Source organism: Boleophthalmus pectinirostris, unplaced genomic scaffold (assembly GCF_026225935.1).
Source record: "Boleophthalmus pectinirostris isolate CB_2022bp ecotype Guang Dong unplaced genomic scaffold, ASM2622593v1 HiC_scaffold_10, whole genome shotgun sequence".
Classification (NCBI taxonomy): Eukaryota; Metazoa; Chordata; class Actinopteri; order Gobiiformes; family Gobiidae; genus Boleophthalmus; species Boleophthalmus pectinirostris.
Window position 1 is genome coordinate 34,396,862 of NW_026570971.1, and position 23,429 is coordinate 34,420,290.

At 39.4% G+C, this 23,429-nt stretch overlaps 1 protein-coding gene across 1 annotated transcript in view; it reads right to left on the reverse strand.

The window, feature by feature from the left end:
* Window positions 1-566: 566 nt before the first annotated feature.
* LOC110153413 (sodium-dependent multivitamin transporter-like) overlaps window positions 567-23,429 on the reverse strand; it is a 29,887-nt gene continuing 7,024 nt past the window's right edge. The window contains 19 exon segments of the mRNA XM_055162039.1: window positions 567-4,247; window positions 5,378-5,500; window positions 6,529-6,650; window positions 6,828-6,931; window positions 7,240-7,397; window positions 7,508-7,594; window positions 7,676-7,746; window positions 7,832-7,944; window positions 9,520-9,608; window positions 10,402-10,531; window positions 12,618-12,675; window positions 12,678-12,757; window positions 12,994-13,148; window positions 13,937-14,004; window positions 14,084-14,135; window positions 15,078-15,143; window positions 17,151-17,395; window positions 22,858-22,895; window positions 22,897-23,058. Of these exon segments, the coding sequence (XP_055018014.1) occupies window positions 5,408-5,500; window positions 6,529-6,650; window positions 6,828-6,931; window positions 7,240-7,397; window positions 7,508-7,594; window positions 7,676-7,746; window positions 7,832-7,944; window positions 9,520-9,608; window positions 10,402-10,531; window positions 12,618-12,675; window positions 12,678-12,757; window positions 12,994-13,148; window positions 13,937-14,004; window positions 14,084-14,135; window positions 15,078-15,143; window positions 17,151-17,395; window positions 22,858-22,895; window positions 22,897-22,961 (1,794 nt within the window). The 5' untranslated portion in view covers window positions 22,962-23,058 and the 3' untranslated portion in view covers window positions 567-4,247; window positions 5,378-5,407.

Here is a 23,429-nt window from a genome sequence, read left to right on the forward strand (position 1 = left end):
TCTATTGTGTTTACTATAACTTGCCTGTCAAGATGAAATGTCGGTTCCTGATCTATGATTTTACTAAATACATTTACCCAAAAAGTGTGACTTAATAGTTCAGTGCAACTTATATATGTTTTTTCTTCTTCATAACGCATTTTTTGGCTGGTGTGACTTCTACTCCGGTGCGACTTATAGTCTGAAAAATACGGTAATTGACTTTTCAGTATCAACAGTTTGAGGTCTGTCTGAAAGGAAACGTAAAATAAGTCACTATTTTTTCATTCTAATCTTAAAGGTCCATTAATTAACTTTTTGGTTGGAGGCTTGTCCCTTTTATCTTATTGCTCTGCTAAGAATGTTCCACACTATGACTTTAAACAGCTCTTCCTTACATTTACTGAATTACAGGTGAATTTGTCACTCAAAAATACAGAGAAAAACAAACATTCTAACTGTGAGTGGAGTCGCCTCTCCACAGATCTGACCTGAAACTTTCTCTCCATGATGATAGAAAGGTTAAAAGCCACACTGTGAAACATTTCTGACAAAGCAAAAACATCTCCATGGAGAAAATCAGGTCATGGAGTTACACAAAGCACATTTAATGCCCATTTTTGTTTGTATGGATGAGAGAATCATTATGTGAGTATCAATACATAAATACTGACTCATGCATAGTAGTATCAATACCAACATTTGCACCATCTAGACTCATTAGCATATACAAATCTTAAAGGTGCACTGTGTAACTTTATTCAATTACAGGTGGTTTTAGACAAAAAAATGCAAAGAAAAAGAGGCATTCTGACTGTGAGCAGGGTCGCCGCTCCACAGATCTTCACCCGTAACTGTAACATTACATTTCAGCCAAAGCCAATAACGTCTCCATGGAGAAAAGCATTTAACGGACTCTCCACCAGAAAAGTTACACAATGCACCTTTAAGTTGGGCGTCAATCTGAGCCCATTTCTTCACAATACTTTGTCATTCAGAGCCAGTTTGAAGCCTTTTGTATACATATATACATGTATATCTTTAATTTAACTAAATCCCATCACCCTTAAGAATAGACCAGTATCAAGCATTGAGTATCGAGTATCAAAAACACCCCCTTCCCCCAAAGTATTTAGTATCGTATCAATATCAAAAACTGTGACATTGCCCATCTCTGTCCTTTGTCATTTCTCTTGCTGTTAATTTTTATTTTAGTATTTACTAGAGCCTGACTGATATAGATTTTTGTTGTGGCCGATATGATACCGATAAACTGGGAGTTGGAGCTGCCGATAGCCGATATAGTCGCCGATATTTCCAACACTCACCGCTCACACAGGCTCCTCCTCACATCACAAGTCTGCACTAATAAATGTCCTTTTAATTCAGACTCAAACCGATTGTCCGTAAAAAGAAAATAATCTCAGTGTTTGGATCTGTGTGTGTGAGTGTAAACAAACACACGTGAGTGACGTCACTCTGTGGTGTGTTCAGGGACAGTACGGACACACACAGACAAATGACTCCGCAGTTAAATACTGATGCGGAGCCACATATTAGGACATTTATCTGTCTGTAAACTGGATTAAATGAACATAATGTAGAGAGTCTAAGATTTATAACGACATATAACATGCCCACGTGAAATATCGGCCCATATCGGCAAGATTTAGGCCGATTGCCGATATGTTTCAGCCAAATGCTATATCGATCGGGCTCTAGTATTTACCTTTTTATATCTTTTTGGTTTGTTTTTAAAGCTCCTATATTACACAAAACTGACTGTTGTGAGCTTTAAGTCATGTTATAATGTTGTTCCCTCCTCAAACACAGACCTGGAGTTGTGTTTTGTTTCATTCACACATATGTACAGTGAGGAAAATAAGTATTTGAACACCCTGCAATTTTGCAAGTTCTCCCACTTAGGAATCACAGAAATCACATAAATCACAATGTATGATTTTTTAACTATTTATTTGTATGATACAGCTGCAAATAAGCATTTGAACACCTGTCTATCAGCTAGAATTCTGACCCTCAAAGACCTGTTAGTCCGCTTTTAAAAAGTCCACCTCCACCCCATTTATTATCCTAAAGCAGATGGACCTGTTTGAGGTCGTTCGCTGCATAAAGACACCCGTCCACCAAATACAATCAGTAAGACTCCAACTACTAACATGGCCAAGACCAAAGAGCCGTCCAAAGACACCAGGGACAAAACTGTCCACCTCCACAAGGTTGGAAAGGGCTATGGGGAAATTGCCAAGCAGCTTGGTGAAAAAAGGTCCACTGTTGGAGCAATCAGTAGAAAATGGAAGAAGCTAAACATGTCAAACTTTCTCGGACTGGGGCTCCATGCAAGATCTCACCTTGTGAGGTCTCAATGATCCTAAGAAAGGTGAGGAATCAACAAAGAACTACACGGGAGGAGCTGGTCAATGACCTGAAAAGAGCTGGGACCACAGTTTCCAAGGTTACTGTTGGTAATACACTAAGACCTCATGGTTTGAAATCATGCACGGCACGGAAGGTTCCCCTGCGTAAACCAGCACACGTCAAGGCCCGTCTTAAGTTTGCCAATGACCATTTGGATGATCCAGAGGAGTCATGTGGTCAGAGACCAAAATAGAACTTTTTGGTCATAATTCCCCTAACCGTGTTTGGAGGAAGAAGAATGATGAGGACCATCCCAAGAACACCATCCCTCCTGTGAAGCAGGGGGGTGGTAGTCTCATGCTTTGGGGATGTTTTTCTGCACATGGGACAAGGCCACTGCACTGAATTAAGGAGAGGATGACCGGGGCCATGTATTGCGAGATTTTGGGGAACAACCTCCTTCCCTCAGTTGGAGCATTGAAGATGGGTCGAGGCTGGGTCTTCCAACATGACAATGACCTGAAGCACACAGCCAGGAGAACCAAGGAGTGGCTCTGTAAGAAGCACATCAAGGTTCTGCCGTGGCCTGCCAGTCTCCAGACCTAAACCCAACAGAAAATCTTTGGAGGGAGCTCAAACTCCATGTTTCTCAGCGACAGCCCAGAAACCTGACTGATCTAGAGAAGATCTGTGTGGAGGAGTGGGCCAAAATCGCTCCTGCAGTGTGTGCAAACCTGCTGAAAAACTAAAGGAAACATTTGACCTCTGTAATTGCAAACAAAGGCTCCTGTACCAAATAAGAACATTGATTTTCTCAGGTGTTCAAATACTTATTTGCAGCTGTATCATACAAATAAATAGTTAAAAAAAAAATCATACATTGTGATTTCTGGATTTTTTTTTTAGATTATGTCTCTCACAGTGGACATGCACCTGCGATGAAAATTTCAGACCCTCCATGATTTCTAAGTGGGAGAACTTGCAAAATAGCAGGGTGTTCAAATACTTATTTTCCTCACTGTATAATCCTTTATCTTTACTTTGTCTACATCTCCAAAGCTCAAAATGCTCTGTTCCACCGTGTGATGTCATGAACCAGTAGTTTTCAACAGCTCCTTTTACCTTTAGTTCAGTAAAGATTGGAAAGTCCAGAGCTAAAATTATGCAAATGACTACGTGAGTGAAGGTGCATGGAGTTTAAAAACACTTCCTGTATTACTACATCAACTCCAGATCTATTTGTGATGAGGAAACAACATTAGAACATAGATCAGAAAACAGTATAATATGGGCGCTTTAAACTTTTTTATTATCTCTTGTTTTTGGTAAAGTCAGACATACGCCCAAATGCAACAATGCCTTTTCAGATAAACATTCTTTCATAGATCTAATCACATTCAGTTAAGTTACAAACATATTTAGCATTCCTTGAGATTGTCACGTGAGTAAGTGAGCGCTTTGGGGCCAGTTAAGTGCATTCAGTTGTCCTTGTTCACATAATTTATTCATCTTTCAAATGTTCAAGTATGTAAATTCTTCTCTGTGAATTCCAAATGGCCACCTTCATTCCAATCATTAGTAAATCAGTTTAAAGTGCGTATGACAGGCTTTCATGTTGATTTGGAGGGATAATACCTGTGGTCAATTTTTATCATAGTTTTACATCAGTTAAGTGGCAGTTTGTGAAAAATAAAAAGTACAAAAATACAGGAAGTAGCGATGAATTTTTAAACAAAATCCCTACTACCTCTGGCATTACAACTACATCCAAAATACCAGGACAATTTAGACACACAGCCCATTTTTCTGCCAGTTTAAGCCTTCATTTAACTAAATAAACATGGTAAATTGGAATTACCTCCACGTATGTCACATCTGCTGCCTCTGGCCAACTAGAAAGTAAAAAGAAAGTAAACTTCACTGAAATTAAATTTTAAAAATAGGCCAACATTTTTAGTCTAATCTTAAAAGCTCCTATGTTACGTGTCTCTTGTGAGCTTTAATCCATGTCAGAATGTTGTTTCCTCCTCAAAAACAGACCTGGAGGTGTGTTCTGTTTCATTCACATGTTTGAGTAAATCTTTATTATTAGTCTGTCTACATCTCCAAAGCTCAAAATGTTCTGATCCAACTTGTGATGTCATGAAGCTGTAGTTTTCAAGTTAACAGCTCCTTTTACCAGTGGCAGAAGGCAACGAAGTACAAAAGTAAAAGTACAACACTTTGTACACACAGTATACACATACTTGAGGTAGCTGTAGTTTACTTTAGAACATTTTACAGTGGATACTTTTCACTTTTACTTCACTACATTTGAGAGCAGATTTCTACTCCACAACATATTAGATCTGGACTGAGAAGTAAAAAAATACTTTTTTGTGGTGGAGACTTAAGATGTTTAGCACATTTATTTTGAGTTAACATTCCAATTTTGAGCAACCCAAATACACAAAAGCGGTTAGAAAAAAAAACCTGAATCACTTAAAATCAGGTAAATTCATTTTCATCTATTTCATCATACTTTTACATTTTACTCCTAAAGTACATTTTTAAACATACTTTTATTTAAGTAGATTTTTTCATTCTATACTTTTACTTGAGTAACTTTCTCCCCTTGTATCTTTACTTTTACTTAAGTAAAAGTAAAGATACAAGGGGAGAAAGTTACTCAAGTAAAAAAAATGAGTTCTTCATCCACCACTGCCTTTTACCTTTAGTTCAGTAGAGTCTGGCAATTCAAGGGCTCAAATGATCCAAATGATTCTAATGACAATGTACTGAGTTTAACAACACTTCCTGTATCACCACATGACATCACAAGGTGGTACAGAGTGTTTTCTGTTTGAGAGAAGAACTAAATGTGCAGGGTTTGTGTATTAAACATGTGAGAATGAAACAAAACACAACTGCAGGTCTGTTTGTGATGAGGAAAGAACGTTATAACATAGATCAGTGAACAGCGTAATGCGGGCCGTTTAAATAATAAATAATAAAGATGTTTTGGTGGACAGAGTGGTCTGACCTGTCACAGGCACTTTAACATTAGCTGTGTTCATACAGACGTCTCATGTTCTGTCAGTGTTGTCTGAGTTTCAGGTAGAAAAGTTCGTCTCTCCTCTGAAGCGTTCACACCGTTCACCTCCTTCTGCAGAAAAACAAAGATCATATTATTATCTTAAAGCTGCACTGTCTGGTGAAGGGTCCGCTGAACGCTTTTCTCCACGAAAATGTTCTCGCTTTGTCTGGAATGTTTCACAGTATGGCATTAAACCTTTCTATCTTCATGGAGACCAAAACCAGACCAAGTTACAGGTCAGATCTGTGGAGAGGCGACTCCGCTCACAGTCAGAATGTCTTTTAATGCAAAACCACCTGTAACTGAATAAATGTAATGTAGAGGTGTTTAATGTCACACTGTGGAACATTCCAGACAGAGCAATGACATCTCCTTAGAAACAAACAGGTAATGAACCCTGCACCAGAAAAGTTACACAATGCACCTTAAAGTCTGCAATGTTCCTATATAAAACCAAAATAAGAATGTAGTTGCTGTTGTGTCTCTGAGTAAGACAGTTTACCCATGTATGAATGTGTGAGAACTGCTTCTCTCCTCACAGCACCAGTGGAGAGCATCCTTATGCCCTATGATGTCCTCCATAATCAGGATGTTAAAATTAATTTCCATACAAACAATAAAACGTTGAGTGCCCATATCTTTATAATAATATGTAAATTTGTATTTTGTTTATAAATGTATTTTCTATTCAAACTGATTTCAAACCGATGGACTGAGAGATGAATAATAATGCATCAGTTTTATACAGGGCATTTCTGGACACTCAAAGACACTGAGCATTATTCATTCACTCCATATCCAATGGTGATAAGACTGACGAAAGCGAGGCTGCCAATCTGCACCATCTGCCCCTCCAACCACCACCATCACTCACTTACACACACACCACTTTCATACTAGACAATGTGGGTGAAGTGCCTTGCCTAAGGACACAATGACAGTTTTTTGTGACTGGTGCCCCCCTGTGGCACCTGATTTTCCCAGTGTCTCCCCTCCAAGAACTAAACAGACCCAGCCCTGCTGAGCTTCTGAGATGTGACAGGATCAGGCTGTAGCAGATTACACAGATATTCAGTCTGTGTGTGTTTTTCTCTCACCGTCTGTGGCAGAGGCCTCACACAGCAGAGCTTCTGTTTGATGTTCTCAGGAAGAAAAAATAAAAGTTTGCCCAAAAGTGGAAAAACAGTCCCTGGAGTCAAGTCCTCCGCCCTCATCGAACCTGAAATTTAAATATATATATTCAGATTAAACTATGTTTTTATATATAGTTAGTTACTACTAATTAAATTAGCAAATTTCCTTAAAAGTGAGAGATCTTTCCTTAAAAGATTATTCAAATTGTTAACTGTTAAAACAATATTACACCTTATTTTATATCATAGTTTGTACATGTGACCTGTGAGGAAGCTGATGATGAGTCCGATGAAGATGACAGAGACACAGGTGAAGCCGCTGTACCACATGTAGGACAGAGAATAGAACCTCTGCAGCCCCGATGGTCTGAGGGACGGAGAGAGGGAAGGTTTACACTTACAGCTGTGGGGGTACGGAGACTGTCAGGCAGGTTCACGTGTGCTACAGGTTCACGTGTGCTACAGGTTCACGTGTGCTACAGGTTCACGTGTGCTACAGGTTCACGTGTGCTACAGGTTCACGTGTGCTACAGGTTCACGTGTGCTACAGCTGTTGGGGTACGGAGATGGGCACAAACATGGCGCTAGTGCAAGTGTTCATTAGCAATTGAGTTTTAATGGATATTGTTCTAAAACATTGAGTAATTTTATATAGTCGTGCCGAGGCAATGGTACCTGAGAGCCACAGTGACGACAGCAGAGGAGGAGTTTGAGGCCAGTCCAGCTCTACAGTCTGACAACACAGCCCTGGGTCCTGGGGTCTGGGACAGAATACTCCCGATGCCCACCCAGAAGGAGAGAGACAGGCCCCCACCTAAACCTGCCAGAGCGCCCTGACAGGAAATATAAAGACTGTCATGTTTTTCTTAGAGTAATCTTGTTCAGACAGGCACTACTTTTCCCCAGAGAAAAAACATTACTTTGATATTAATACTGTACGTACTATGGAGTTGGCCCATGGGAAGAACATGCCGAGACAGAAGAGGCCGAGAATAGGACCGCCCACCATCCCAAAGATTTTCAGAGCCACCTAAAAAAACAGAAAATATTTTTTAAAAAGCAGATTTGGGAAATGGTTCAACTTACTCTTGAAATCAAAACTCATCTTTACCAGAAGCACAGAGTCTCCCATGTGGTGAGTGACATAAGCCATGGCCAGACACAGCAGACCATAGAACGCCGCTGTGAAGATAGATTTACATGTGTAATTTATAGATTGTGTTTTCATAATTTTGTCTTTCTGATTTGACATAAACAGATCACAGACCCAGAGCTTTTGACAGCAGCGTGGCTCTCTTCTCACTCAGAGCAGGAAACTGGGGCTTGATCAGGTCCTCCATCGTCACAGTGGCCAAAGAGTTAAAGGCAGAAGAGATGGTGCTGAAGAAAAAGAAAAAAACAGGTTTTCAGTTATCTATATAGTCACTGATGTGCCCTTTAGCAAGACACTGCACTCACATTGCCTCATATGAAAGTGGTGTGTGAGTGCTGATGGGACGGACTGACAGCCTCACTTCTGTCAGTCTGTCCCAGGGCAGCTGTGGCGTCTGTCCCAGGGCAGCTGTGGCATCTTACCACCTACAACTGTGGAGTGAATGAAAAATGCTGTAAAGCACTTTAAGTGCCTTGACCACTGCTATAAAATCCAGAGTATTATTATTACTACAAACGCACCGATACCAATACAGAAAAATGATCTGGATCAGACATCAGCAGAGCTGCGTATCATTTAGACGCTGCCTCTATGACACATACCACCATACATTTTTCCAGACAGTGCACTGTTGATTCAATACGATTCAATACTAGGAATGTAACAATATCCAAATCTCGATACGATATTATTACGATATGCATATCACTGTATGATATTTATTGCAATATTTTGAAGAGGCTGATATAATTGTAGATAGGACACGTTTCTGCTTTTAAAATACACTGACAAGATTTTGATGTGAATTATTTCTGATTATTCCAAGAATTCAAGTAAAAAACATAACTTCATGTTGTCTGCGCTCAAATGAATCATGGGATATGTAGTTCCTGAAGTTTATTAGCTATTGCTACTATAAAGCAATGCATTTATGCAAAGGAACTTGTGATTTGATATATTGTGACAGTCCATGATATTATTGTGATATTATTGAGACTTTTGACAATACAATATCACAATATATTGTTTATTGTTACATCCCTATTCAATACGATACATTTCAAATCTATTCGATATGGTTCAGTGAAAAAACAAAGGCTAAATTTTGGCTGAGATTCGAAAAGTCTTTCTTAAACCACCATAAGTCCTTCACACTGTTACCATCAGGTAAAGTCCCTCTGGCCCGTAAAAACATACAAAAAAATCCTTTATTCCAAATGCCATCGCCTCTCTGAACTCCACCAGATGAACTCAGACCACTGTTTTTTTGTTTTTTTTTTAATTGTGAAGTGTTTTAAATGTGTTTTTGTGTGTCTTTAGGATGGATGTTGTGCTTTGTCAAAAGAAACATTTCTGTCACCTTCCGGGACAGACAATAAAGCTTATCCATCGAAGTCTGTATTTTTTCACTGAAAACAGTGAAAATGTCACGTGTTGCATAAACAAGTTTCCTTTCTCCAAACAAAGAGCACAACTGTAGCTCTTTCACAAAATAATTTTGTAAAATACAATAAAAAAATATTCTTGGCGATATATCAATACAGGAGCCCATCAAATTAAACAACACGATTCATTGATTTTTTATATTTCTGCACACCCCTCGACATCAGCTTTCAAATATCAGTTCAACTGAGATCTTCTGTATGTAAATAAAATGTAATAAACAAAGAAAATAAAAAACATTGAATGAAATTGAAAAGTGTGTCCAAACTTTTACTGGTAGTGTATCTCGCTCTATCTCGATCTGAAAAGTGAAAGTACGTTAAGCAGCATATATGAGTTTTATTTGGTTTTATTAGTACCTGAGAGCAGCACTAAACAGACAGGCCACGAAGAGCCCGGGGAGCCCAGGCAAACCCTGCAGCATGTCCATCACAAAGTAGATCACCATCTGCAGGACAAAACAGGAATTACATCTGTCACTGTTCAAACTGACGAATGCAAAGTGTGTACTCTGCTTCCTCAGTTATGTCTCATCTCTTATCTCCACTTCCTCAAAGCGCTGCATAGAAATGCATTATATTCTGTCTTTTTAAAAATTTATTTGTGAAGGATTTAGGAGCAAGTGAATTTTTATTTTCAACGTTGTTTTAAAAGCAAAAAAAGCAAGCTTGATGGAATTTATTGCCCAGAAACCACCCTGTTCTGCAATGGTCATCTTGATTTAGACGTGGTTTAGATCTGGTCTAGTTTTAAGTTTAGTCTTAGTTTAGTTTTGAGTTAAAATTTAGTCCTGTTTAGTCACACTTTAGTTTACAGGTACAGCATATCTATCAAAGAAACTTCAAACCTCGTTTAGACCTGCTTGAGACGTTGTTTGGGTGGAATTACATCCTGTTTAGACCTGGTTTAGTCCTGACTCAGTCCTGTTTTAATCCTCCTTGTAAAACTGGTTAAGCCCTTGTGTAGTCCTGGTTTAGTCCTGGCTCAAGTTTAACCAGTATTAAAGGAGGACTGGTTAAATTCGAGTCCTGTTTTAGACCTGGGTTTAGACCTGGTTTAATCGTACTGTAGTCCTGGTTTAGACCTGGTTTAATCGTACTGTAGTCCTGGTTTAGACCTGGTTTAATCCTAATGCAGTCCTGGTTCAGTCCTGGCTCAGTCCTTGTTTAATACTGCCTAAACCAGAGTCCTGGTTTATTTCTTGTTCTCAGTTCTCATAAATCTTCACTGTAGGGACTGACCGCATCTGCCTTGGTGGACTGCAGCTGGTCTGAGTGATCTTCTCCACAGTATCGAGCGAACATGATGAGACCCATCACACAGCTCAGAGCCAGAGCTAGCTGCAGAGACGGGAACACCATGTAACACGACCTACGGGAGAAAACATTATTCAAAAACATGTCAGCGCCGGTATGCAGATTAGAACTATAGGGTGAGGACTTATCTGGAACCATATATACTTCTATATACAGTCTGTGTCCTGTCAATCATCATATCACCTGTGCACTGTTGTTCCTTACAAACTCTTGTATGTAGTGGAGATAAATTCAGATTACATTATTTCTCTTTATTTGTACATATGCATTTATATAATTATGCCTCATTTGACACCAGTCTCTTGCTATTTTTGCTACTTTTAGAATTCATTATTACCTTTTATATTTTTTTCTCTTTATTATATTAGGGTGACCATATTTCTGTTTGTGAAAACCCAGACACCGTACCAGGGGTGGGGCCTCGACACTGAGCTACTCTCACCTCACAAATAGTACACATGGCCTCCCACTTGTCCTGACCGGGATGGAAAATGGAGAATTTCTTGTACAATTCATTGTTAAATGTGCATTTTCTCTTCGGCATGTTGCAGGCTGACCGACTGTTTGTGTCTGCTCGCTCCTTCTGAGTTACAGAGCTACGAGAGACGCTTAATCTAATGTCCCCAATGATAGATCAAGAAAACCCGGACATTTCCATCACTTTAAAAAAGAAACCCAGACGTCCAGGACAGAACACAAAAAACAGACATGTCCGGGGAAGAACAGACGTTTGGTCACCCAGTTCGCCGAACCTGAATAAATGACTGTAATTATACTATAAGTTCGCCGAACTTGAAAAAATTACAATAATAAACCTTGTTAATGTTTTATTTTTCCTGCATTTCCGGCGTTTCCCAGTAGATGACGCACTTTAAATACATTGAGGAGAGGTGCATTATGTTGGCCGCAATGCTTTATGGGAATGTATTCTTTCGGGCGGCGTATTTGGACCATAAGTCAGGTAGAAGTGTTCAAGACATAAAGCTGCACTGGTTCCAGGAATGTTTCACATGTGAAAAGTCTGCAATCGTTGAGATTCAGAGTTCTGATTCTCAATGTAAACACGCTACTGAGAGCTCGGAAACGAATGTGTTATTATTACCCTTAAATTGTGTCAGTGTTTTATTAGTTTTATTTTCAGGCGTGGGTCTGCAGGAACCGCCATTAACTTTTTAAACTGGAACGAGGCATCATCTAATCCTCAGACACAACAAAATACATTTTCAGCATTTTAGTAAATTGTAAACGTCTCATTAAAAAAAAGTAACATTTGTGGTGTTACGGGTCAAAAATGACCCGGCAGAGAATAGTGGCCGTTTTATGCCGCCCTCGTAGATTCTACACATAAAAGCGAATGGACCTGATTCACTGCACACCACAAGAGAACGAATATCATGAGCTTAAACAGCTCGAGAATTAAGCTCACGCCGTTCAGGCTCAATCATACAGAAACATATACCTGCGAGTGCAGTAAAACCGGAATCCACCAAGTTATTTACACCGGCAATTACAACTCAGAATCTAGAGGTTTTGTATGTTTGATTACAACCTAGTTTAAATGGAAGCAGTGCATCCTTATATCTTGAACACCAACCACTTCACTCATGGTCCGAATAACTCCTGTAAGAACACTTTCCCATAAAGCATTGCGGCCAACATAATACGCCACACCTCAATGTATATATAGTATGCCATCTACTGGGAAACGCCGGAAATGCATGACAAATAAAACATCAAGGTTTATTATTGTAATTTATTCCAATTTGTCGGGCCGGATTAAAAGGTTTAAAGGGCCGCATACAGCCCCCGGGCCGTAGTTTGCCCACCCCTGGCTTAGAGTTATTCAAGATCACAACATTTGGGAAAAAATAATCCATATTGGTCTTAAAAATATACTTATACTTACATACATAACTTATCAAAGGCCCTATATTATGTAAAATAGATTCTTGTCAGTTTAAATCATGTTATAATGTTGCTGCCTCCTCAAAAACAGACCTACACAACTCCAGGTCTGTTTGTGATAAGGAAACATTAAAACATGGGTCAGAAAACAGCGTCATATGGGCCCTTTCAACCAAACATTCACCAAATATCAAATATCAATGGATTTCTAAAGTAGATGCTGTAGTCGTGTTTACCTGACCGCATCCTTCTCACTGCGAGAGCTCAGGTACCTCTGCACCTGAGACTGGTTGACCCGTACAGCGCCCACATGAGGAAGACGCCCCCTCCTGCCAGAGTCCAGAACGTGTGGCGCACCGTGGGGTCCGGGTTCAGACTGGACAAAGACAAAAGGCATGGATGAGGAGATATTTTTTAGACTATTGGAACTTGCAAGATTTTTAAAGAGTCTTAAAAGCAGGTCACTTAACTTGTGTTTGATGTTTCAAGACAATCAATTGTAATTATGTTATTATATTAAAATACTCCCGGATAACAAATATAAATAAAATACAAATAAATATCTAAAACTGAGCACTAAAAGGGAGTTTGTGGATGTTGTATGAAACTCACTCCAGCCCAGAGATGCGTCCTCCCTCCCAGACCTTGGTCCAGACCTCAGAGGGGCCTCCTGTCTGATACACCCCCACCACGATCACCGCCACCTGCCCCAGAAACATCACCAAAGTCTGGAACACGTCTGTCCAAATCACCGCCTTCAAACCGCCCTACAGAGAAAGAGACATGTGAGAATCCTCTGCTCCATCTGACCCTCTCCTCTGCTCCCCTCCATCCTTTACTCCTTTGACCCTTTCTTGTGCTCCTCTCACCCTCTCCTCTGGTCCTCTGCATCCTTTGCTCCTTTGACCCTTTCTTGTGCTCCTCTGACCCTCTCCTCTGCTCCATCTGATCCTCTCCTTGCTCTTCTGATTCTCTCCTCTCCTCCATCTGACCCTCGCCTCTGCTCCATTTGTTCCATCTGATCGTCCCCTCTGCTCCTCTGGATCCTTTGACCCTCTCCTGTTCTCTTCTTCTTATCTCCTATGCATCCTCTGACCCTCGTCTTTGCTCCATTTGCTCCTCTGACCCTCTCCTAGCTCCTATACATCCACCCACAGCATTCAACTCCAGTCAAACGAAGCTCACGAAGCTGGCAGTTATAGGGCCGAATTTGGAGCCAAGTTCTATATTAAGAACAGGAATGGATTTATGGACAAAATAACGAAACGAAAAACACCAGGATCATGCAGAGCGATGGAGCTGGAAGCACCTCCGAGACCACTTCCTGTTTGGCATGTGGTGGTTACCAAGTCAACAATGTCCATTTATATATACAGTCTATGGTCTGACCCAGATTTCTTCCCAAACATCTAACATGGACTGTCCAAATTATGGTTTAAAGTGGCCAAATATCGACAATTCCAAGTTTTTATAATAAGACATAAGTTTGTTATGAGATCAGATATATAAATGTTTAGTAAAAGTAATATTTTCAGATGAAGAGCAGGAGTCTTACCAGTGTAGTGTACAAAGTGCAGACCAGTCCAGTGGCCAGAACCGTTCCCCATAATTTAATCCCAGTGACTGAAATGAGAAAAAGGCCAAATATTTTAAACCAGACTCTTTACAAATAAAATTATAATAAATGTAACTAGAGTCTTACCAGCATTTAGTGCAAAAGCAGGAGTATAAACACACACTCCCATGTAGACAACCTGTTACAGAAGACAAAACAAATGACTATTATTAAAAATCTTAGACGATAGCAAATATAAGTTTATATATTTAAAAAGGTGCACTGTGTACCGTATTTTCCGCACTATAGGGCGCGCTCTTCAGCCTCCAAACGGCCATGCACCTCATAATCCAGAGCGCCCCATACATGAATCCACTCGGGTGTCCCAGCACGACTTCAGTAAACTACAAAGCCGCACCACCCACAGAACACACAAACACACACGGAGCAGACAGAGACCACACAGCCAAACACACCCACAGACACACTCATCACTCCACGCCGACGAGGAACGGAACGGAGGAACGAACCGAAAAAGTAAGTGCAATGTGCCACTTCTAGACACAACTGAACAACTGAGTCACTGTGAACACGCCGACAATCTGTTGGTCCCAGACAGCACCCTCCCTACACGCCACAACTGAACAAAGCCCAGAGTCACCGTGAACGAACAAACAAACAAAACCACTCACCCATCACACTGTTGGGTTTCCTTCCGTCCGGTGTTGTTTATTTGTGAAAAAAGTTTGAAAATAGACCATTTAATGACAGTGCGTCTTATAATCCAGAGCGTCCTATAGTGCGGAAAATACAGTAACTTTCTGACAGTGGTTCAGTACCTTCTATTCACCATGAAGATGTTACGGTTTGTCTGGAATGTTTAACAAAATAAAATTAAACTTAAAAAGGTGCATTGATGGCAAAAAATGTCTTGAAAAACAATGCATTATTACAAGTAGGGGGGAGGCCACACTGCAGATCTGGCGTGTGACAGGAAGGTAGACAGGTTTTAATACCGTAGGCGATATTGTCGAACATTCCAAGCAAGGCAATAACATCTCCATGGAAACTAGTAAAGGTTTCTGGGACCTTCCACCAGAAAAGTTACATAGCGCATCTTTATATTATTTATTTCACTGACCGTCTGAAAGATGAAGGTGAGGGTCCCACAAATTCGAACAGCTTTACTGAACCGAAGCTCAAGATACTGAAAAAACAAAGAGACAGTGTTGGTAAAAAAAAAAAAAAGAATAAATACATTTTCGTTAAGTTTACAAAACAGAAACATTAAAAGTGCAGAGTGTAACTTTTTGGTTGGGCGTCCGTTACCTGCTCGTTTCTATAGATATGTCACTGCTCTGCCTGGAATGTTCCACAATGTGACATTAAACAGCTCTACTTTACATTTATTCAATTACAGGTGGTTTTACAGCTCAAAAATACCTAAAAACACAGACATTCTGACTGTGAGCGTGGTAACCTCTCCACAGACAAAGCAATAACATCTCCATGGAGAAAAGCATTTGATGGAGCCTCAACAAATACAAAGAACAATAACAAAGTAAATTGTTTTAGATTTACAAAAATTTTAAAAAGCCACACTGTTATTTTGAACTCTGGTTTGCATTTTTGGCATTTCTTGACCCTGAAAAATGTTAAAAATCAAACATCTAAAACAGGCAATCTTAAAACTTCTTTTTCAGTGTTTGCAAATGTGTTCATTGTGTCATTATAGTAACTGCTCAACATTCCACCATACACATAGATGTAGAACACCCCCGTCCTCATGTCATTGCAAAGAATCAACACTTTGACTTAAACAATCAACATTTGTGAATTTTCCATTTGAATATTTAAAGGTGCACGGTGTAACTTTTTGATTAGGGTCCGTCACCTTCTTGTTTCTATGGAGATGTCATTGCTCTGCTAACAATGTTCCACAGTATAACTTTAAACAGCTCTACTTTACATTTATTCAATTACAGGTGGGTTTATAGCAGGGATGGGCATTCGATTAAATTTTCTTAATCGATCGTCAGGAGAGTTAACGATCGATTTTTGATTAATCGTTAACGTTTATATATTAACATTATCATCATTATTACTATCTGCACTACTAATCTGCATAAATAAACTCAACTTTACAACATATAAACCATAATCTCTCTAGAGCCACATCAGCCCGTTTGACATTAGAATGTGTCTAGTGCAGTTTTGCTCAAATCTCACAGAAACCAAACTTAAAACTGCATGGCTCATTTGCATAAACAAAGCGAAGAAATAAACAGCTCTTGTGTCGCTGATGCAGTTCAACTTCTGTCGGACTAAAGGACATGACTCAGTGGAAAATAGGTTAGTGTGACCATATTTGCGTTTGTCAAAACCAGGACACCGTACGGGGGGGAGGGGCCTCATCATCGACATTGAGCGACTCTCACCTGGCAAAGCTTCTTCATGTTTTTCGGTGTCCTGGTGCTTTGAGGTCCCTGACACCCCCACTGAACACTGACACATATGTGCTGCTTTGTACACTGTGCACATGGCCTTACACTTGTCTGGACCCAGACGAAAAGCGGGGAATTTCTTATACAAGTCATCGTTAAATGTGCATTTGCTCTTCGGCATGTTGCAGGCTGAGCGACTGTTTGTGTCTGCTCGCTCCTGCTGAGTTGCAGAGAGCTACGACAGCCGCTCAGTTTAATGGCCCCAATGAAAGGAAATGAAAACCCAGACATCTGCATCACTTTATAAAAAGAAAAAAAACGAACAAACAAACAAAAACAAAAAAACGGACATGTCCAGGGAAAAACGAATGTTTGGTCACCTATGCACAGCGACCTACGTTTGGTTTGTTGATTAAAAATGAACGTAATCGACGAAATACTTAATGATCAATTATCGATTAATTGACTAATCATGCCCATCCCTAGCTCAAAAATACCTAGAAAAACAGACATTCTGACTGTGAGCGGGGTCACCTCTCCACAGATCTGATCCACAGTAAGTTGGTCTGGTTTGGTCTGCATCAAGTGTTTTGTCTGTAATGTTTCAAAGTATGGCATTAAACCTTAACATCTCCATAGAGAAAAGCATTTGACGGAGCCTCCACCAGAAAAGTTACACAATGCAGCTTTAGGTGTAGGAATATCCGAGAAACACACAACATCACCACCACATTCTAAAAATCCACTCTCTGCAAACACCAGACTTATACCTGATAGGCACTTGACAGTTTCAGTCTGTACAGCACGGGAATGAAAACATGGGCTGGAATGATCAGTCCCAAAATGTAGGCGCACCCAATGAACCAGTACTGGGTCCCGTGGGTGTAGATCTCAGCGGGCACCCCGATAATGGCCACAGCAGACTGGAACGACGCCATAAGAGACAGGGACACGGGCAGGCACCCCATGCTCCTGTCAGCCAGTAGAAACTCCTGTGTGGTTCTCTGACGACCTCCTAGAAAGAGAGATGGAGAGTAGGATTGTCAAAAGCAGAGTTGTCAACAGAAATCTGGGGGCCCGGGGTAAGACTCACATGCCCCCACTTCTAATATTAAATACTGTAATTTCCAGACTACTGAGCGCAACTGAACATAAGCTGCAGCAACTAAATATTAAAATGAAAAAAAACAATTGTACATATATAGGCCGGAGCTGTCTATAAGCTGCAGGTGTCCACGTCTTCAAGAACGTTTTCAAGTTCGGGCCATCTGCTTTTAAATGGTCACATTTTTCTATAGCGCTTTTCCACCTTCAAGGCACTCAAAGCGCTTTACAACAAGGAACCACTCACCCATTAGTGTACGCAGACACTGTGGGCAAGGTGGGTTAAGTGTCTTGCCCAAGGACACAACAGCAGCCATTCATCTGTGGGAGCTGGAATCACATCAGCCAACCTGTGGGTCAGTGGATCTGACCGCTCAACCTGTGATGTTTTATGTCGAGAACTGGATTCGAACTAGGGCTGGGTGATATGGATCAAAAAATATATCTCGATATATTTTGCTATATCTCGATATACGATATATATCTCGATATATGTTCAAGAAAAAATAACCCCCTAAAACTGAAAACTGCAAAAACAAATCTGCCAAATTCCACAAGGTCCTTTTTTTTAATTGAAGTGTAAGAGGTCGACAGTTCATATAGGAACATTTAAGATTACAAAAAACCCTAATTACATAAATAATAATTTAACTGTAAAATAAAAGAAATAATACATATTTTCTTCTTTTCATTCATAAATAAAACAACTCAACACAAGTTCATCTTTGCATTAACTCTGTTATCCAGACCATAATCATAACCATGAGCTCATTTAGCAGAAGAAGCTCAGGATGTTCCTTATTTCAATAGATCCATGTTATTATCCAGCAGTAAGGAGCTCTGAGGTTTAATCCCACAATCCACTGCAGATCAAATCAAACATTTCCAAACACTATTGTACAAGTGACACTGCAGCAGATTATTAATTAAAATCTTCTGCATAAATAAACTTTACATTGCTAAACTTTACAATATATAAAGCATAACGACTCTAGAGCCGCATCAGCCCGTTTGAGATAATAATGTGTTTAATGCAGTTTTGCGCACGTGCGTTTACATTTTACAGAAACGAAACTTAAGCGCATGGCTCATTTGCATAAACAGTGCACTTCTCGTGCAGCTCAGCTCGTTTAGCTTCTTTCGGGCTAAAGGACGCGACTCGATGGAATAGGAGGATGTGCTGCTGATGTTCTTGTCTGTAAATGGTGGAAAAGGTTCGTGGTGCTTGAAGCTTTTCACTGGCACCAACTTTCGGCGTTCACGGCGACAGTGAGGAGTGAAGGAGACACGAGCAAGGTGACGAGAGAGAAGATAAACAACGGAAGCGGCGAAGTCAGAATTGAATATAAGCATTATATCGATATATACGATATGTCAGAATTCATATCGAGTTTAAAAACTATCTCGATATATTTAAAATATCGATATATCGTCCACCCCTAATTCGAACCACCAACCTTCAGATCAGTGGGCAAATGCTCTACCAACTGAGCTACTGCCGCCCCGTCTATTTTTATTATTTATTGTCTTTTTATTATTTATTGCCTCTTTTTATTATTATTTATTTCAGGTTATCCCCAGGTTTGACTGCCCCAAATTTAAGGCTTTTTAAAGACCTTTTCAAGACCACTTAAATGAAAATTAAGACCAACATTGCACCCATTACGTGGGCGAAAACACCAAATCCAATTCTAATAATGACCAACCAACTACTATATGTAGAATCTAAAAGCCACTGTGGATTAAACCTACACTTCCCCATCATCCATCCAACATCTTCCTCCACTCTGATTATTTACTCATCACCGCCAGCGCCAGAAACCAATGTATTGTTTGCGCATACTCCAAATCAGTTGTTTATTCATGTTATGAGATTTCACGTTGTTGTTTCTTTTCTTCCCTCCATTTAACATCGCACTGCAGCCCAGTTGAGTAAAAAAAAAAAATAGGCTAATGAAATTTAAGACCTTTGTGAAAAATATAAGCCTTGGACAACAGAATTTAAGACTTTTAATTTAGGAGCATGAAATTTAAGACTTTTTAAGACTTTTAAGACCCTGCGGCTATCCTGTATTTATCTTTTTATTTATTTATTTTTCTATTTATTGCCTCTTCTTTTGTCATCTTTTGCTTTGAGTCAGTTTGTCATGCTGCTGTCGCCATCTCACCATCGACTCTCTGATGCCGAGCTCACGTACTGCAGCTCTCTTTCCTTCTTCAACAGCCACATCAATTGCCTTTAACTTAAAGCTGCAACGTCTGCATTTCTTTGTGTTTTTTCCATGAGGAGAGTGTGCACGCATTCACTGTGCTGATAAACAAACAATCCGTCCATATATTAGCCGTGTCGTTGTATAAGCCACAGGGTTCAAAGTGTGAGAAAAAGTAAAGTAGCGGTTTATAGGCCAGAAATGATGTAATAAGTGGAGCTTCCAAATCTGGTCCCCATAACACCCTTGACCCCCCTGTTGACTGCCCGGGTCAACAGTATTAAAAAACCGATACTAAAAATAGTTTTGAAACTAGATACATCCTCATATCATCTTAGCACTGTTTTTCCTCACGATCTCTTGCATAAAGCTGAGATAATTACCTCCGCCAAGGAGGTTATGTTTTTGCCGGCGTTTGTCTGTTTGTTTGTTTGTCTGTTAGCAACATAACTCAAAAAGTTATGGACCGATTTTGATGACATTTTCAGGATTTGTTGGAAATGTGAAAAGGAAGAACTGATTTCATTTTGGGGGTCTGGATCACTTTGAAATTTTAGTTAACATTGTGGTAAATGGGGCCAAAAATTTTGTTTCTCAATATCTCGGTTAATTATAGACCAAACCCCATGAAATTTGACTCAGGGATGGACAATGGGATCCTCTTTCATATTCCAAATTGAAAGATACGAGACAAATATTTATGGAAAACACAATTAATATGAGGGGGACTGTAGTGCTTGGCGGAGGTCTGCGCTCTCTGAGTGCTTTTCTAGTTCATATTACTTTATTTCTATTTACTTGTACATATACAGTGATATAATTATGTCTTATTTGACAACAGTCTCTTATTCACCAACACCTATTTGGAATTTATTATTACCATTTATATTTGTTTCTCTTTATTATATTATATTGTGATGTGTGAGCTACTGTGTCCAAATCATTTCCCTAGTGGATCAATAAATTTTGTCTAAGTCTAAATCTGGACATTCATTTGAGCAGGCATCAACAGGCCTGTCACAATAACACATTTTTAAGTATGATACAGTACATTGGTAAAAAAAAAAAAAAAAAAAAAAAATCTAAACAATAAACGATAATATTGAAACTAATTTATATCACTGACACAATAACCCTAAAGCAGGATGTGGTGAATGCCTCTGCCACCACTCCACAGTGTTAGTATTATTTTATTTATTTAATTTCATTTACATTAAGTTAATAACATCACACATAATTTAATTCCTTTATTTAGACTTATATTCTAATTGGGTGCCCACATTTTAGTGGAAGTCTGAATTATTTACTTACACTTGTTCTTTTGTCTGAGTGCCAGACAGCGGAGCCTCGGGAGAGACCATCCATGAATCAACAAAGGGGGGAGCACTATTTAGTTAGATTTGCTAAGTTAGTTTGTCTAGTTTGTTTAAGGTCATGTTATTGTCACTTATTATTTTCTGTATTATAATTATTTGCCTTTTTGTTACTTTGATTAAGTTAGTAGTTTAAGTTAATTATTTAGTGTAATTCCCCCGTCTTGTGTTTAGTTTTAGTTGGCCCTCATGTATTTAAACAGCCCTGTTCTTTGTCTGGTTGAGTTAGTTTTGTTCTGTTCAGTTTGATTTAAGTTACCCCCAGTTAGACCCGGCTTCTTTTTTGCTAATGATTTACCTAATTTGAGCCTTTGCTAAATTACTTACTACACAGGATTATAACTGAAAAAATATTCTAAATGTACACTTTAGTGGTTAGTTTGGACATAGTGAGCAATCATAAAAGTGATTTCTTCAACTCTCTATACGTCAAATCATATTGTAATACATAAATGTAACACAAAGTTCCTGTCTAGAACATAGAAAAATAGTCACATGGTAAATGGTCACTTTTACACAGCTCTTTCCACCTTCAAAGAACTCAAAGTGCTTTACATCAAGGAACCACTCACACATTCATACACTAGTTTATGCAGAAACTAGGGGCAAGGTAAGGTCCAAGGACACTACTACTGCTTCTACTACTATTACAGTACCACTCCCTGTATTAATGTCTTCTGAAACATAACCTGCTTTTATTCTAGGGCAAATCTGCAGCTCTGAACCTTATTTGTTTGTATTTTAGGGTCAATAACAGTAACATTTACTGTTCCTGCAGAGATCAGACTTTTACCTTTATTATCAACAGCGTTTTGGTAAACAGCTTTTGCTCCAGTTGAGAAATTACAGGTTTAGTTTTTGATGCTTGGGTCCTAAAGCAGAGAATTACAACAGGATCAAGAGTCACCTGTATTAATTACATTTGACTGTACATTTTTATACATATTTTTAAAAACTAAGGATTTAAGTAAAAGATTTAAAAAGGTACACTATGAAACTTTTGAAATCGCATCACCAACCTGTGGGTCAGTGGATCAGACCTCTCAACCAATGATGTTTATGTCAAGAGCTGGATCTGAAACCAACCACCAAGCTACAGATCAGTGGACAAACGTTCAACGTCAACTGAGCTACTGTTGTATTCATGATAAATACTGACCCACAAAAACTATTATTCTGTCTTTGATATGGTAATTTTCAGGACAGGCTTAGGTGTCAATTAGGGTGACCAAACATCTGTTTTTCCGTGGACATTGTCAATTTTTTGCGTTCTGTCCTGGGTGTCCGTTTTTTTTTTTTGTTTTTTTTTTTTAAAGTGATAAAAATGTCCGGGTTTTCATTACCTTTCATTGGGGCCATTAATTTAAGCAGCTCTCGTAGCTCTCTGTGCAGTCTGCAACATGCCAAAGAGCAAATGCACATTTAACGATGACTTGTACAAGAAATTCTCCGTCCTGGTTGGGACAAGTGGGAGGCCATGTGCACAGGTTGTAAGGTGAGAGTAGCTCAATATCGAAGGCCCCACCTCCCACCCCCAGTAAGGTGTCCGGGTTTTCACAAACGGAAATATGGTCACCCTAATATCGATACTAAAAAAAGTCCCTTTGACAAAACAGAAATAAACCTTTCCTGAATGATCCTGAGCTGCATCAGAACAAGTATAAGAGCACATAGACTGGTATACGCCCATGGACCACTATGGAACCTACCTGGACCACTGAGGGATTACACAGATGGCTAGACACATTAAAAAAATGAAAAATGTGAATAAAAATTAAGCGCAGTTTTACCTGAGAGGGCGTAGTACACTCCTATGGCCAGAGGCGCCCAGGAGCAGAGCAAAGATGGCATAGTCTGCAGCGGTGAAGAGGAGTTTGTGAGGCGAGGGGACCATCTTGAGGGAGTGGGGTCAGCGTCTCTTCTCCACCAATGGGACACGGGATTAAATGAAGTGTGGATCTCCCTTTCTGGTCCATCAGTCAGTTATCAGCCTTGACGAGAGATAAACATGTTAAAAAGTGTGTCAAAGTTAAAGAACAGACCAAATATTATGTCTACTGTAGAGCTGCAGTGTATGGGAACAAAATATGAAAACCAGAACACCAAATTATAGCATAAACAACTTGGCCTTGGTATCTAATGTTTATATAATTAAGAATAAATCAGCATTAGAATTGTTATCAGTAAAAGCTGTATTTGATTTGAACATGTTTACCTCGTATCTGGGGACACAGTTAGGTCAAGTTTATGGCATTTAAAATCAAACTATCAAAATCTGACTTTAAAAGCTGCACTGTGCATCAAATCCTTTTCTCCATGGAGATCTTATTAATACTTTGCTTGGAATGATTCACAGTATGAC